Raw genomic sequence first — 16,600 nt, 5'->3', positions numbered from 1 at the left:
TAAGCAGCTGTATCCTGCCCGCAATCCCACACGGCCCCAGGACAGGCTGAATGAGAGAGGCAGCATTTGCAGGTCCCGGCCCTCATCTCACCTCAGAAACAAAACATAAAAAACAACCCTGGAGTGCCCCTCCTCCCGTCTCACCCCGCCGTCAGTGCACTCCAGCAGCCAGCCAACAGGTCTCCGCGGGGGCTGTGGCTGCCAGACCCGAAGCCCCACCTTCCCAGCCCGCTTAAGCCCCTTCCACCTGCCAGTGGGTGCCAGGACGGAGCCTGCTGCGGGCAGGATGCCAAGAACACCCCTGACGGGAGGTCCTGCGGGGGGGCCCCCCCGCCAGGATGCGGGGGCGCGGCGGGCCCTCTGGACCCATTATGCTCAATTACACCTTCCTCCCCAGCCGCCTACCCACGACGAAGACGGAGATCTGATTAAAAACCCCATCGGTGTGAAGCCCTCCCATCATTTTGATGGACATTAAACGCTAATAAAAAACAGCTCTAATGGAACAAAATGCCGACAGAAAGACGGATGCCGGGAACCAGCCAGATGGCGGCCACGACGCCGCGCCCGGCCCTGTGCGCAGCGGCGCGGCCTCGGCGGGGAGAGATGACACCGAGAAGCGTGAGGACCCGCATTTAATGAATCGCACTGCGCGGGCGTCCCCGCGGCCGTCACCGTTTGCGGCAGGAGCCGTGTCTGTCCTCGCCGGCAGGCCCAGGCCGGGAGGGGGTTTAGGGGACAGCGGCTCCGCAGAGCTGTCCTGGCCGCGCATCCCGTCCCGTCCTCGGTGCCGCCCAGGGGTCCTCAGGCCCCGCCCCGCTGCCCTTCATGTGTTCACGGTGCTCCTTGGGCCTCCATCCTCTGGCGGCTCCTGGGCATCTTCCCGGGTGGGCGCTTCGGCGGCTGCTGCCTGGCTGGATGCGGAGGGGTCCTGGCCAGACCTGGGGAGCGGCCGCTCCGAAGGCCCCGCCTCGTCCCTCGGTCCCTCCAGGGGACTCTCCCCGCTGACCCCTGCCGATTCTGCAGCTGCCGGCTCCTCTGTCAGTTTCATGGCTTCCCTTCCAGGCCTGTTGACTTCTTCCTCCACCGAAGGTAACGAGGGTAATGAAGGATGAAAGTGCTTGCGTCGGTGCCCGTGGCTCTGGTTTGCTGGGGAGTTGACAGCCGCCCTCCCGGCGTCCTCCGGCGCTGTCAGCACCTCGGCAGCCGCACAGCTTTCATCTCGCTCTTGCGTCTGAACCTCCCCTGGAACAGAGCGAGGACAGCATCAACCCTCTGGCTGGAAGGCGGCCCTCACTCCCCAACTCCCCCCACCTCCGCCCACTGGCACGGGGCCTCTGAGACAGACAGTGTCCCTGGCCCCCCTACCCCCCTCGCTGACCCTGGGGGGGACACTGGGCCCGAGTTCAAAGAGAAAGCAGCAGGCACTCGGGTGATGAGGGTGATGACCGTGTCATTGAGGGAGGGAAAGGGAGCACCAGGGCCATTTTGTAACCCATCCTGCCCAGGCCCTCCCTCCCTCCCGCTCTCTCTCTAGCCTTGGCCCCTTAAGTATTTAATTGAGGACAAAGGTTTTGTGCTCTTTAGAAGGGAAAAGGGATTCTGTCTGCCTTGGGGGGCACAGAAGTGCATTCTCCACCAGCCCCGCAGTCTTTGATGTAGACGCTGAAGTTTCCTCCATTTCAAATAAAACGACTCTATGCAAAAGCAGCTTCAAGCTCCCTCTGTCCCCAGCTAAACTGCCCCCCGGAAACCCCTTCTCTACACAATAGAAATTCTCCAGCTGCAACTGGGTGGAGGCAGGAGAGAGGAGGGTCCCCAAGAGCCGGTGTCAGGCTCCCATTTTCCTACTCACTGGCTTTGTGACCCGAGGACCTGTCTGGCCTCCTTCTCCCAGACACAACATGAGGCAGGACTCTCCGAGGTCCCTTCCCGACCTAACAAGCAAAGGTGGGCTGTGGATTGGGAAGCAGCTGGGAGCGAGCTTTTGGGTTCCCAGAAGTGGAGATTTTCTTAGCCCCGGGGACACACAGTGTGAAATGTATGGAAGGGGCTCGCTGCTGGGCGGGTGCCTCCAGGGGCGAGGGGCCTGGGAGCACTTCCTGGTCCCCCCAATGGAACCCGAGTAGAATCCCCGCTGCCACCAGGCCAGAAATACATGCAGGTGCGCTTCAGGCTGGAACACTGGAGAACCGAGGGTGAACTGTCGGAGGGTTAGAAGGAAGTAGGCCTGTCTGACCCTGTATTTTCCTGTTAAAACCATCCGCTGGCGTCTTGTGGCTTTTAGGAGACATTTCGATTCCTTTCACGTAGGTCCTTCCCAGGGTCCTACCTGGTCTGCCCTGCTCCGCCCTGCAGCCTCATTTCCCACGGTTCCCTCGCCTATAGTGTCCTTCTGTCCATTCTGCGCTGCCTTTCAGTCTGCCTGCGCCATCTGGTTTCCCCCCTCTCTAAAGGGAATTATACCAGCTCACCCTTATTAGGTGCTTTTCTGTGCAGGCTTGGTGCTCAGCATTTCATATGTTTAACTTATTCTAGAATATATGCAGGTATTTCACCCGACTTGTTTACAGTGCTTGGAACATTCTAAGCATTCAAGAATGTTAAAAAAAAAAAAAAGCTCTAGTCGGTTTGGCTCAGTGGATAGAGCTTCGGCCCTCTGACTGAGGGCTGCGGGTTCGATTCCAGTCAAAGGCACGTACCTGGGTTGCAGGTTTGATCCCTGGCCCCCTGGTCAGGATGCGTGTGTGAGGCAACCAATTGTGTGTCTCTCTCACATCAATATTTCTTTACTAATCGCCTTTCTCTTGCCAACAGCAACCACTATCATACTTCAGATGCCAAGGATGAGTTTTGCCTGGTCTTTGAACTTCAAATACTGAAATCATACTGTATGTTCTAGTTTGTGTCTGTACTGGCAGATAATAGGTATATGGTGACTTTTTAAGAATTATATGAATTTTTGAGAATTATTTATATAATTTAGAAAGGTTTGGCTCAGTGAATAGAGCATCAGCCTGTGGACTGAAAGGTCCCAGGTTCGATTCCGGTCAAGGGCATGTACCTTGATTGTGGGCACATCCCTAGTAGGAGGTGTGCAGGAGGCAGCTGATCGATGTTTCTCTCTCATCGATGTTTCTAACTCTCTATCCCTCTCCCTTCCTCTCTGTAAAAAATCAATAAAATATATTTTAAAAAAAGGTTACATATTTAAAAGTGCATAAATCTAAATAGATATAATCTAAAAAAATAATGTATTCTAAAACATTTGAATTAAAATATAGCTTAGAATTTCTGCAACATGTACCAATATTATTATATGTATCGTGATCCATTTATATTTTAATATAATACATAAAGGTATTTCTTAAGAATAGAAACAGTTGAAAGAGAGTAAAATAAAAACCAATAACAAAGATCAATGAAACCAAGAGATGATTCCTTGAAAAGATAAACAAGATTGAAAAATCTTTAACCAGACTCATCAAGAAAAAAAAGAGGATCCAAATAACTAAAATCAGAAATGGAAGAGAAGTGACAACTGATACCACAGAAATACAAAAGATTATAAGAAAATACTACTAACAATTATATGTCAACAAATTGGACAATCTGAAAGAAATGGATAAATTCCTAGAAACATACAATATTCTAAGACTGAATAAAAAAGAAACAAAACCTGAACAGACTGATTACAACCAACAAAATCAAAACAGTAATAAAAAAAACTCCCAACAAACAAAAGTCCTGGACAGATGCTTTCACAGATGAATTTTATCAAACATTCAAAGAAGAACTAACACCTATACTTCTCAAATTATTCCAAAAATTCAAGAGAAGACTCCCAAGCTCATTTTTATGAGGCCAGTATTATCTTGATTCCAAAACCAGATGAAGACACTACAAAGAAAGAAAATTATAGGCCAATATCCCTGATGGACATAATTGATAAAATCCTCAATAAAATATTAGCAACCCGAATTCAGCAATAAATTAAAAAGATCATACACCATAATCAAATGGGATTTATCCCTGACATGCAAGGTTGGTTCAATATTTGCAAATCAATTCATGTGATACACCGTTATTCTAATAACTATGTATGGTGCCAGGTAGGTACTGAAAATACTGAGGGGATTACTTTGTAAATTACATGATTGTCTAGTCACTATGCTAGACATGTAAAACTAATATAAAAATATTAAATGCCAACCATTATTGAAAAAATAAAGAATAGAATGTGTTTTGAGCTTCTATTTATTTAATTTAAAAGCTGGGTGTGTTTTTTTTTTAATATATTTTTATTGATTTCAGAGAGGAAAGGAGAGGAAGAGAGAGATAGAAACATCAGTGATGAGAGGGAATCATTGATTGGTTGCCTCCTGCACGTTGGACTGAGCCCACAACCCAGGCACATGCCCTTGACCAGAATCGAACCTGGGACCCTTGAGTCCCCATCCGACGCTCTATCCACTGAGCCAAACTGGTTAGGGCGGGATGTGTTTTTTGGGCATTTAGTTACTTAAAATAGTATTTAAAGTTTTAAGAAACTTAAAAATGGCTGAACCCTTGGAAAATAACTCTGAGAAACTTTAGAAGAAATGAAATGTTGGTGAGATCAAATGGATCACAAGACTGAAATGAAGCCACTAAGGTGAAGAAGGGTGGGGCACGGTGAAGGAAGAGATGACTGTGGACAGAGTGGTGGCTGTGACAGTCAACGGGCTGGCATCACTGGGGAAGACAATTGTGGGTCTCAGCCAGGGAGGCTGTGACCACTGTCTTCACACCCCGTGCCTCTCTAGTCCTTCTGATACACATTTGCTTCTCACCTTCAAAAGAAGCCATTTTCTTTCTGTTTAGCCTTTTTGATATCCACAGAAAAAAGTCTCAGGGACAGAAGTTCAACCAATCCACATTGCACTTTCTAACGCGTGTACTTAGTCACGAACAACTATCACTCTCCTGAGAACTCATTGACCTTGGTAAGTACTGTACCTGAAAATGAGACCATTACTTATACTTACAATGAAACTCATAATGTATAAATGAGTGACTAAAGCAAGCCTTGATTTAAAAAAAAGTCCAATCTGTTCAGCCAGGATAATTAGGTTAGTTCCTAATGGGTTCCTTTGCTTCTAGTCCCCTGCTCTAATCCAACCTGTTGGGAGAGGGGCCTTCCCTAAAGCTTTGCTACTCTAAGTGGGGTCCCTGGCCCGGCTGTGGTGCATCAGCTGGGAGCTTGTTCAAATGCAGGCTCCCAGGCCCCACCCCTGACCCACTGGTTCAGAATCTGCATTTGAACGAAATCCCAAGCAATCTGGGTACACGCTGCAGTTTGAGAAACATTGTGAGCTTAAAACACAAACCTGACCGTGCCTTTCCCAGCTGTCAAACCTCCAGCCTGCCACGGCCACAGGAACAAAGCCCAGGCCATTAGCCTGAGATTCAAGGCCTTCAGTGACCCAACATCCATCGACCTTTCTAGCTGAGTCCCAACTCTTCTCCTTATAGCCCTAGGCTCCCAGCCACATGGAACCTTCACAGCATCCCAGCCCCACCCGCTGTACCTCTGCTTAGGGGGTCTATGCCTCCGTGACCATCACTCCTCTATGTATCCAGATGGCCACTTCCTCCACGAAGCCCATCTGATTAAGTCTGGTCAGAAGTCATCTCCCCAGTGTCCTAATCCCCACAAGGTTGTTTCTGGACCCCAAGAGAATATAGTACTTCTTGTTACCCTTGAATGATTATCCATGTATAGTTAGCTTATAAAAACCACCTGAGGTATCAAATCTTACCTGGTTAATTTTTTAACTTTGCCAATGTTCTATATAGTAGGGGCTCAATAAATAGCTTGTTAAATGTTTGAATCTATGGACATATACATTAACTCGTGAATCAGTGGATATATTAGCATATTGAAACATCATGCATTAATTAATAAAGCAATCCTTGAATTTATAGTGTTTGTTCCTGATTGTATTCAGGTTGCTACCCGAAAAGTTCTTAAAATGGCATTTTCAGGGGGTAAAAAGAGAAAGATTTCTAACTCACATAAACATTTAGCTACATCTGAGGTAGACAGGGAAGCAATTACATAATTTTCACACTAACAAATAAAAATTTTATAGCGGTTGTGCAGGGGACATGGGAAACACTGAGTCAAAATGAGCGAGTTTCCAGAACAGAGTGAGAAGCCTTATCCTAGAGGAGTAATAGGTAGTCTTTTCTGCAGCCACACTTTCCACCAGCCTGAGGTGAATAAACTCCTTCTGGAAATCACTCTTATGACGTGACTTCTTCCAGGACACTTAACAGTATATTCTGATGGCCCTGAAAAAATTAATTAACCTTACCAGTGAGAACCCAACCCCTACACCATTTGTAGTGTTTATACCATTGATCAGGTTAATCTCCTCAGCCTTCATTTACATCTAAGTGAGGGGGGTCTAAATTAACACAGGGGACTTTTGGTCGCTGGCGCTTTGCCTTGTAGCATTTCTTTAGGTGACAGTCTGCTCATAATCAACTGTAAGAATCTTTTTGAAAATGGCAAGCCTCTGAGATGAGCAGGGAGAACTTTTAATCTTTGCTTCTTGGGTGCGGGGAGGGGAGCACCACTATGGTCATCATCAGAGGTCGAAACGCAGCTGCAGAAGGGAATGCACGAGGCAGAAATTCTACTGTTTGGTTCTATCGGGGATTGTTTTCTGAGAAAGGCTAGCTTTTCAGAGCCTCAGGACCTTAACTATACAGGGGCCAGGCTCCAGGAGTGGCTTATGGGTCTGCAGCAGATTTACCCAAACACTCCTCCCCTTTGTTTATCCAACAGGTACGTAAAAAATATACTCAAGCCATTGACAAAGAAAATTTACTGAAAATGTCACAACTGTTGAGCCAAAACAAGGACCTTGGCTACTTGCCGTGGGAACAAAATCTTCCTTTCATTCTGTGATTCTGGAACGTTAATGCTGAAGTTGTGGGAATTCCATCTTCCCTGTGAGAACAAAGGCATAGCATTGCCGTTTTCATACAAGAGAGATTTCTGAACTGGTCCAGAGTAGGAAAATATTATTATAAATAATAGTAATTATTCTGTGCTGTTTTAGCCAACAGAATTAGGATCATTAATACTTATTAGTAACAATACACATATTAATAATGACGAGGCAATCAACGGATACAAATGCATTATGACACAAATAGTGTGGAAAGAGAAATGTATTTTCTCAAAAAAAAAAAAATGAAGAAACAGTAGCTCTTTGAAGGAAAGATTGCTAGGTCCCTAAAAATGTGCTCCACACCCCCTCCATTGGCCCAAGGGGGGCATTCGTCTTCCTTTGTTAACCGGTCTCTGATGGGCTTTGTCCTCTGAGCGTGAGCTGCTTTCAGTTGGAATTAATCAGAGATGCCGCAGTGATGAGGAGGCCATCCCAGACATGACAGCCGCGACATAAATGCTTCCTTGTTCCACCGTGCTGGTGCAGGACCGGCTGGAACAATGAGAGCTAATGATGGAACCCAGGAAGCGATCATTGTGAATCAGGCCATTACATATGCCTTCCTGGTGAAAATCAAGCCAGGCTCAGGCTCCCTTTCAGTGTAGCAGCCCGGGTCCCCCTGGGGGCTCAGCAGCCCAGAGCAGACAGAGGGCTTTGCTCTCCATGTGGATATCAGATGCCGGTAGGGGATGACTATCAGCTAAGACATGTTCCGGACTGCACAGCAGGCCACGCTGTGTTTCAGACCAGCCTTGCAAACAGCCACGTGCTGCTGGGCTGGGAAAGACCCAACCTTGCCTTCTGGCCAGTTGTGTAACCCACCCAGGTCAGGGGCTCTCTCTAGGCATTCTCCCTGCATGTGCATGGGGGACCACTCTTGAAATCCCAGACCTGTCCTAGCTCCTATTCTTACTATCCCAGCACTATGATGAGTGATTAGCACAGGCTTCAAAACACAGCTGTCCAGATGTGTGAGTGAGCTTGTGGAGCCCATCTGACCCAAAGACTTGTAATACATAATACATAGTTGCTTCTTTCAGGGTAGTTTGTTATACAGATAGCTGACTGGTTCAGCTGGTTAGTACAGTTTGATGGAAGCACAGTTTTCATATCAGAGAAACCTAAGTAAGATTAGAAAGGCAAGCCAGGCCAGGTCGCAGAGCTGTGACTTTAAGTGGAAGATAGCTGAGAGCCACTTGAGAGTTCTGAGCAGGGAACGAGCAGGATGGAAATCAGTGTTCCAGATGCTTCATGTTAAAGCAGCAGGATGAAGATGGGATGAAGTCAGGAGAGTCTGGGAGGCAGGAAACCTAGGATGGAAGCCCTGCCGAGGAGGTAAAGTGGGGCTGCACCAAGGCAGAGGTGGTAGGAATGGAGGTACGAGAAACTCTGAAGAAAGGGTTTGGCTAAAGACCAGGAGTGGACAGGGAAGGAAAGTTGACAGTGGTCAATGATGACTCTAAGGTTTCAAGCCTGGAGAGCTGCTGAGAGGGAGACAATAAAGGGAGGAGGCGGGAAGAGTTGGGGATGTCATACTTGAGGAGTACAGGGAGTATTTCAGTGGGAAAGATTGAGCGTTGAGAAATGTGAAACTGTAACTCTGTAGAGGGACCTGGGCGTGGGGGCAATTTTGAGAGTATTTTCATAGAGGTGATGGCTGAAGGCATGGTTCTGAGCAAGAGAAGATGGAGAGGAAATGTAGATGTTCATGAAAGAATCTTGACACCGCATGCAAGGTATATTAGTCAGGTACTGCTGTGTAACAAATTACTTCAAAACTTAGCAGCTTAAGACTCAGGAGCCTGGAAGAAGTTTATCTGGGTGGTTCTGGCTAATGGTCTTTCATGAGGTTGAATGCCAAATGTTGTCATCTGAAGGCTTGACTAGGGCTGGAGAAGCTGCCTCCAGGGTGGTCCCTCACATGGCTGATGCTGGTGGCTTCAGCTCCACACCACGTGAATAGCATGGAGGGCTGCTTGAGTACCCTTCTGACATGGCAGCCAGCTTCCTCCAGAGTGAATGATCCAAGACAGAGAGAGAGCAAGGCAGACACTAAATGTCTTTTATGACCTAGCCTGGGGAGTCACATACCATCACTTCTGCTGTATTCTGTGAGTTACACAGATCAAACCTGACACAATGCAAGAGAGGACCACAGTAGGTCATAAATACCAGCAGAAGAGGATCATGTGGGGCCATTTTGGAAGTTGGCAACCACACTGGGAATGGAGGAAGAAGACAAGCCAAACTTAAAAAGATGTGAAGGATAGTTGAGTTGGAGAAACAAGGCTGCCACGTGGGAAGAGATCTGCCCTCACACCTGCTGGCTCCTCTGGCACCCTAAATGGTCCCCTTCAGAACACCCTGCCTCCAGAAAGTGTGCCTGGGAGTGGATACAACTTTTTCTCCATGCAACTGATTCCTAGGCCACGTACCATGTGCCAGGCAATGTGCCAAGATTTCCCTGAGATTGGCACCATTACTTATAGGTAGGAAGACTGAGGCTGAAGTTACTAGCCCAAGTTCTCACAGCCAATACGACGTGGGGCTGGAATAGAAACCCAAGCTGTTCAACAAACTGAGCCCTCACTCTTAACCTCTGTGCCACCATCCAGAGAGTGCAGGGGCCTGAGTTTTTTGGCTAGAAACTCCAAACAAGATGAACCCATGGGAGCAACAAGAAAGGATAATAAAGAAACACAAGGAATGACCCAGCAGTGCCACAGAGATGGACGGGACTGAGGTCCACTGAGCCCTCTTCTGTCCCAGGCACAGGCCAACCAAGGACCAAGAAGTCGAGGTGTGCTTACCGTCCTTGGGGTTCACTTTGTCCTCAGTGGGCTGCTCGGCGAACTTCAGCAGTGGGGACCTGGACCTCTGAGTGGTGGGGAGAGTAGGGTCGCTGAACATTATGGTGTCCTTGCCCCCTGCCATGGAGAAGGGAAAAATGGACATATTAGTCCTCAATGGAGTTGCTGCTGCTTTCACCCCTGCTGGTGAATAAGGCACCTTCTTCAGTCAGAGGTAACACTGGGGAAGGGCAATGCCAGCAGGTGCTTTCTCTCGTGTGAGGACAGGGAATAGCTGTCTCTGAGTCCTGAGAGTCTGCTCAGGGGATGGCTGCCCACAAACGCCTATATGTTAGCTGAAAACTGAGTGGCACTGATCAGAGTGAGATAATAACAATAATAACAATAACAACAGCATCACCGTGCTTTGGAACCGCCCTACAGTGTTTGTGTTCTGGACTCCATCACTTGCTAGCTGTGTGACTTCAGGCAAATCACTTAACCTCTCTGAACCACAGAACCCTCATCCGTTAAATAAGGACAAATAATAGTACCCACCTCACTAGGTGGTTTTGATGAATTAATTCATGTCAAGCACTTAGGCATTTAGTCAGCACTCGGTAAATGCCACCTATTCAAATTATTACTTTAGAAGGCACTTCCATAGCACTGTCATAGACACTCTATCTGATTTAATTTGATTTGGTCATTAAGATTGAATAATAACTCTGTCATAAGTCAGGTAGTATCAGGTTCCTCAAATTATCATAGCTACTAGTAAACTTTCACTTAGAACATATAGTCCCAGACCAGCCGCAACCTTGGATCAATTTGCATGAACTCCCTAAGTGGACAGAGAAAGTCTGAGGCAAAGAGAAGAAGGAAAGGGAAACCATTACAACTTTATTCTCAAAGCCAGTTATGGAGCGAGGAGCAGGGAAGTATGGCTTTGAAAATGAGCACCTTGAACACAGACACAAAAGGTGTGGACAGAAAGCGATGCTGCCACGGCAGTAAAGACAGCCCAACAGGCAGGACTAGATCCCAAACTTGGCTCTGTGAAGCCTTGGGACCCCCTCGGTGGGAACCACTGTGCTAAACCCCAAACCCTGGGGCCATGTCCCAGCCTATGCTCCAACCTTAGCTGTCTAACTTCACATAAGACACTTTCTAAAGCCGTTGTTAGCTGTCTCTGGGGCTCAGGTCAGAGGCTCAAAAGCCCTACTACCTTGGTCAGCTTCAGGTTCAATGGAGCACAGAGTGAGATTTGGGTGAAGACTTCCACTGCTTTGGTGAACTAGACTCTACCTTGGAGTCCTCATCTATAAATATAAAAGCCTAATATACAAAGTATCTCCTCGGGACTTCAACTGACTGGGAGTTCGATCACTCACTATGACATGCACTGACCACCAGGGAGTGGCGCAGAACGAAGGGAGGCCCCGGCTGGCAGCCAGCAGCCGCTCGGGACCCTACCCATGCATGAATTTCATGCACTGAGCCTCCAGTTTGTTTATAACACTATCTTCCCATGAGGTCCAGTCTTATTAACTTGATTTCCAAGACTATAGTAGAGAGTTTATACATATTAGGTGCTGAACAAGTATCTGATAAACGTGTGAATAAATGGCAGGTGCATGCTTGGGAACCCCGATGTCCTGGGAGCAGGGTGCTTGCTGCTACCTCAGGTGGACGGCCTATGTTATTAGAGCCATAGCACTCTGGTTTCTCTGTATCTGAGGCTCATGCTAGAAGAATAGAAGTCTGATAGGAGCTGACCCTGAGGTTCTCTAGTGGCACAGCTATTCTTCGCATATGGAAAAAATCCAGAAATCTTCAGTCTAGAGAGGTTTCCCAAAGAGAACCATGGGGTATTGTTAAGTGACTCTCAGAATGAAGTCGATGTAATTAGGTCTTCCTTTGAGCTGCAAAGATACCATCTGGAAATACCTTGAGGGCTTAATGGTTATTATGAACCCTCAGCAGATACCTCAGGATGGACTTTTGTTACTGTCCTCAAGTCAGGGAAAGGACTGCAATTCCTAATCCATTTTTCCCCAGTGGGCAGGCTGGCAGCTCCCCACCCTTAAGGGGACTCAGCAAAAGACACACTCTGCCTCTCTGTGTCCCAACCAGCCTTCCAAGTCCCCTCTGCCTTGGTGGCCAAAGAATCAAAATTATGGGCCAAATTGGGAACTGGCTGAGATCCTCAGCCCTTCCTGTCACGAGGAAATGTCTAGGGTGGAATGTCTTGTGGCCCTCTCAAACCACAGGGCATCATCCATTCCACATGGCCCCTCCAAAATGCTGGCACCAGCAACAGTAAACCTCGTCAGGAACCCGAGTAACAAGTGCGGAGAGAAGGGAAACAGAAGCCACCACTCATTAATGTTCAACCAAGGTGGTGTCTGGGGAGAAGATAACTACCTCCCCAGATGCCTGCCTGGGGAGATTATTTCCTAATCTTAAGGCTAAATGGGAAGGTTTGGTCATTCTTGCAAAATATTTGAAGGATTCAAAGGTCTTTCTTAGGAGAACCCCAGTTCTATTGTTTCTAACTCAGTCCAGATTCCATCTATATTAACTACATTGAGCTCTAATCTGATGGCCTGCTGTTGCACAGTTTCCCTTTGGTTTGTAGGACTGGAGGATGAGGGACCCACCAACTAGAGTCAAACCACAACTGCTGTAGAAGATCCCATTGAACCGGTGTTTGGACTCTGGAAGCCCCCCTGATTCCTTCTAACACAACATCCCTCATCTCCTCCTCTAAAATTGGCCAAGAACTTTCAAAATGCACACTTTCCTCCTTAGGCTGATGCTTAACGTGGAGAAGAGAGAATTAAAATGAAAAGCTCTAAGAGCCAGGCTCCATTCTTGCCATATTTGTTCTGGCTTATCGTGTCTCTTTCTAGAGTATGAACACACACAGGGCAACTCCTTTCTGAGCACTATTTCTTTATCCCCAAGCACCATTCTCCACGCAGAGGCCAGCACAGGGCTGGGAGAATGAGGCTGACAGGGAGGGGCTAGGGAGGGCGGACGGTCATTCCTTCCCGAGGAGTGTGGTCAATAGGGCCAACCCACCCTCTGGCTTCCTCACAATAGCCCCATACCTTTTCCACCTCTCAGAAATGGGACACACAGTGTGGAATATGCTTTGCTATCCAGATGATTTCTCCACGGGCTGTGACATTTGTCAGACTTGTCTACTTATCTACTTCAAGGCAAGATCACAAGTTTGCCCTGACTATCAAAGAACATCAAGAGCTACATACTGTTGACTGAGAGAGTGGGGAAGGAGGGAGAAGAGAGTCAAAGAAACATCACAGTATGCTCCATGCCCTGCAGTAATTCTGTCTTGTAGCAACGAGTTGTTGGCTCCTTCACCACTGGCCTTTGGTGTCTCAGAAGAGACTGTCCTGGCTTCTGACTTTCTCTTCTCCAATCCAGCTTGCTTTGTGAACCATTCCTCATCTGACCTACCCTATGGTCTCTTCTCCGAATTGTAGTTCCTAGGACAGGTGGCACATGAAATGATAAGCTGAACACCTGGGTTCTAACACCAGCCACTGTGGCCTCAGGTATCATCTAACTTCCTGGGCTTCCTTAAGAAACCTTCCTTACCTAAAGTGAGGGGATCGGACTAGCTCAGGAAAGGGGAAAATGTTTTCTCTCACATGTCAACTCTGACCAAAGGTGACTTCCTGGAAAGCCAACAGTAGAACGCTGTTCTGAGGGCCACACAGGAGATCATCAAAGAAGAGCAATGTGATTGATTTAGCAATGTCTGCCACTACCATGGAGAATTAAATTCTCCATTTCAATTGACTGTTCTAATCAGGGAAGTGCAAGGATACATAGAGAATGCATTAGTATTTGCCATCCTTGAACGTTTTGCTCTCCACTGTCCTTCCAGGGCTAGTATTCAGTGACACCTCACACACCAACATCTTTATCCCTCAGCACTGAATTATGTGCCATTTCCCTCTTTCCTCTCACTTCTTGATATACATTCCTCTTGCCTCTGTAATGGGACTGTGGGTTCTTGGAGTGGGTGAGGGGCATCTCTAGAATGGCTGGTACAGAACTAAATTCACAAAGTGATGCCCAAAAAGGTATCAACAGGTTGAAGGGCTGATTTACTGGAGGAAACCCTGATAATTTCAAGACGATGGTGAATAAGAGAGTTAGCAACTCTCTGAAACCATTGAGACTCATTTCCCTCCATCTGGCTGAAACATTATAATTTGGCTCCCACTTGGGGAAAGAAAGAGGAAGAGGAAGAAGAGGAGAAGGAAGAGGAAGGATGAAAAGGTAGAAAAAAGAAGAGAATGACCAGGAGGAGGAGGAAGAGGAGGGAAGAGGAGTATTATTACTTCATAATTGGAGCCATAAAGCAATGGAGCCATAAAACAATGAGCAGGCAGAGGGACTGGTCTGATTTATGCTGGAATAGGCCCGCCCCTTACTCTCACACAGCTTTGAGAATGATCATAAGGCGCTGCTTCCTTGTAACATCCTTCATCACTGTGCCAGGGCAATGCTATTCCACTGGGAAATTGCCATTCTTTTTCCTGCCCTCCCACTTTGTATCTATGTGGAGGCCAGAGTTGAGAACAAACATGGCCATGGCATAAAATCCATTCAGCCGGGTTCCTCAAAGCTAATTTCACCATTTAATATTTGCTTTGTGCTAATTAAATTCTCCATTTCAATTGACTGTTCTAATCAGGGAAGTGCAAGGATACATAGAGAATGCATTTCTATTTATTTACATGCGGGGCGGATATTTATGCACTAACGATATTAGCCACAAACACAAAAATGTCGAATAGAACATACTCCCAAATCCTACTGAAACGTTGTAGCTCAGGCCTTCAGGCAGCAAAAGGAAGGAAAGAGACAATTGTTATCGCACAATAGCCATTCGAACCTAGACCTAACATCACCAGAAAGAGAAAATTCTCAGCATTCATTGTTATTCAACTCCCAGCTTTTTACATAAGTTGTAGAAATAAAACATTGTGAAATTTCACTAAGTCATTTGAAGAGGGGGTGGGAAATCCAAACTTCAGTACAAGCACAGAAATAGCAATCTGACTGCACAAATAAACGACAAATGTGCCCGACTGTGTTGAAATTCAATGCAATAAAAGAAAGGCCTTCAAAGAAGATAAGGTTTTAACCGCATCAAAAGGTTTTTGTGCAAAATGGATCATTCAAATCCCCAGGATGGCACTCGCCACTAATTAGTTTTGTTAGGTCTTTTGACATCAAGTTCAAGGAATCGCTGCTCAAAATTCCAATTTATGAAACACACTTCCAGGCAACCTAAGGCAGCAATTCAGATTTACATTAACAAACATGCTGTTGTTCATATCCCTGTGGCAATGTTCATTCCCTGGACGTTATAGGGAAGCAACAGATAGGAATCAAGGGTAGAGGAGACTAGCTTGTGTAGAAAGGTTAAGTAACTAAAAATATATGTACAACGTTGCTTCTAGAGGCAGAGGAGGCGATGGAAAATGTTTAAGTACAAGTTTCTGGGATGTGTAAAGGAAAAGGGGGAATAGCTGACTGGGGTCGATAAAGGGGTTATTTTACCAAGACAAGCAGAATAAATAAGGCTAATTAATACTGTGTACAACTGTGAAAAAAAATCTCCACAGGAAATTTTGATCTTCAAGCTACATTAAAAATGGGATGGGCGAAGAGAGGAGAAGGAGGTTGGTAAGTGCATGGGGGTTAGAATATTTGTTTTTTCTTATTTTCACTTTTAGGGTTTATGATTAAATTGAACAAATCTTTATAAGACACCTATGGTGACAAAAATGAAGCAATTTACTATATTCACAAAGTTTACAAAAAACATATAGCCACATGGAGAGACTGTTTCAGATTTATGTTAGCAAAACTTCATAGTTACGTAGATGAGAACCTGCATATGTATTGTACTTTACTGATTTCCCTCCAAAATGATGGTTTCTAAGTTTAAAGCACTTGTAGATTTCTCAGCACTTATCTTAGAATAAAAGGACATTGAAAAGGTAGAATCTTCTTTGCAAATTATGAGAGTGCTTCCTTTTAAAAAAATAAATAAATAAAAAGTTTTATGACGTACTGCTTACCTGGAAGACTCCACAAACCAGAAACTTCCAGAGTTCTTAATTTTTTCTCCAGTTCAGCCACCCGATTCCCTAGGATTCTGGAAAAGGGGAGAATATTGCAGCAGACAGATGTGAGCAGGCTACTTGGGAAACCCACTAGAACACTAATAAAAATGTTTTGAGATTTAAGATACATGCTAAAAATTGAATACACACACACACACACACACACACACACTATTGGAAATACATATAAAGTGCATAATTTTTTAAAATATTAAAATGTTGCTATTGAAGTGACTCCTCTCCCAAAAAGGTAGTTTCTCTGAGAAGCTAAATAATTATCCAGCCATTGCCCAAACATCTTAAAGAATTTCTATTTAGGAATTGCTCATTGCTAAAAATGACTATGCATTTTGAATACCCTTAGTAGTATCACACCTTGACTCTTTGAAGGTAGATCTGAGTTTTGGAAACAATCAAGTCTAACAAATACCATGCATGAATATACTTGGTAATGTTGCTTTGAGTCAATAAAATAATAATATCTGCCCTCTTAGAACTAACCTATGTTGGACTGATGTCTTACTATCTAGAATAAAGCCTGGTAGATGCTCAAAAATGTACTTGATTAAATAAATGCTTTTCTTTTCTCATGGCTTTTAATTATCAATGTAGACAGAGAATCCTATATAAT

General features: G+C 45.8%; 1 protein-coding gene across 2 annotated transcripts in view; it reads right to left on the bottom strand.

Moving 5' to 3' along the window:
* Positions 1–621: 621 nt before the first annotated feature.
* Positions 622–16,600, bottom strand: part of CCDC149 (coiled-coil domain containing 149) — a 100,402-nt gene continuing 84,423 nt past the window's right edge. For both annotated transcript variants that reach the window (XM_054729780.1, XM_028143608.2), the window contains exons 10-12: positions 15,925–16,001; positions 9,815–9,931; positions 622–1,245 (exon numbers count right to left, since the gene is read on the bottom strand). In XM_054729780.1, the coding sequence (XP_054585755.1) occupies positions 827–1,245; positions 9,815–9,931; positions 15,925–16,001 (613 nt within the window). In that variant the 3' untranslated portion in view covers positions 622–826. The remainder of the gene's footprint in view (positions 1,246–9,814; positions 9,932–15,924; positions 16,002–16,600) is intronic.

This window comes from Eptesicus fuscus, chromosome 2, assembly GCF_027574615.1.
Source record: "Eptesicus fuscus isolate TK198812 chromosome 2, DD_ASM_mEF_20220401, whole genome shotgun sequence".
Taxonomy (NCBI): Eukaryota; Metazoa; Chordata; class Mammalia; order Chiroptera; family Vespertilionidae; genus Eptesicus; species Eptesicus fuscus.
This window is presented reverse-complemented; position numbering and strand designations above follow the sequence as displayed.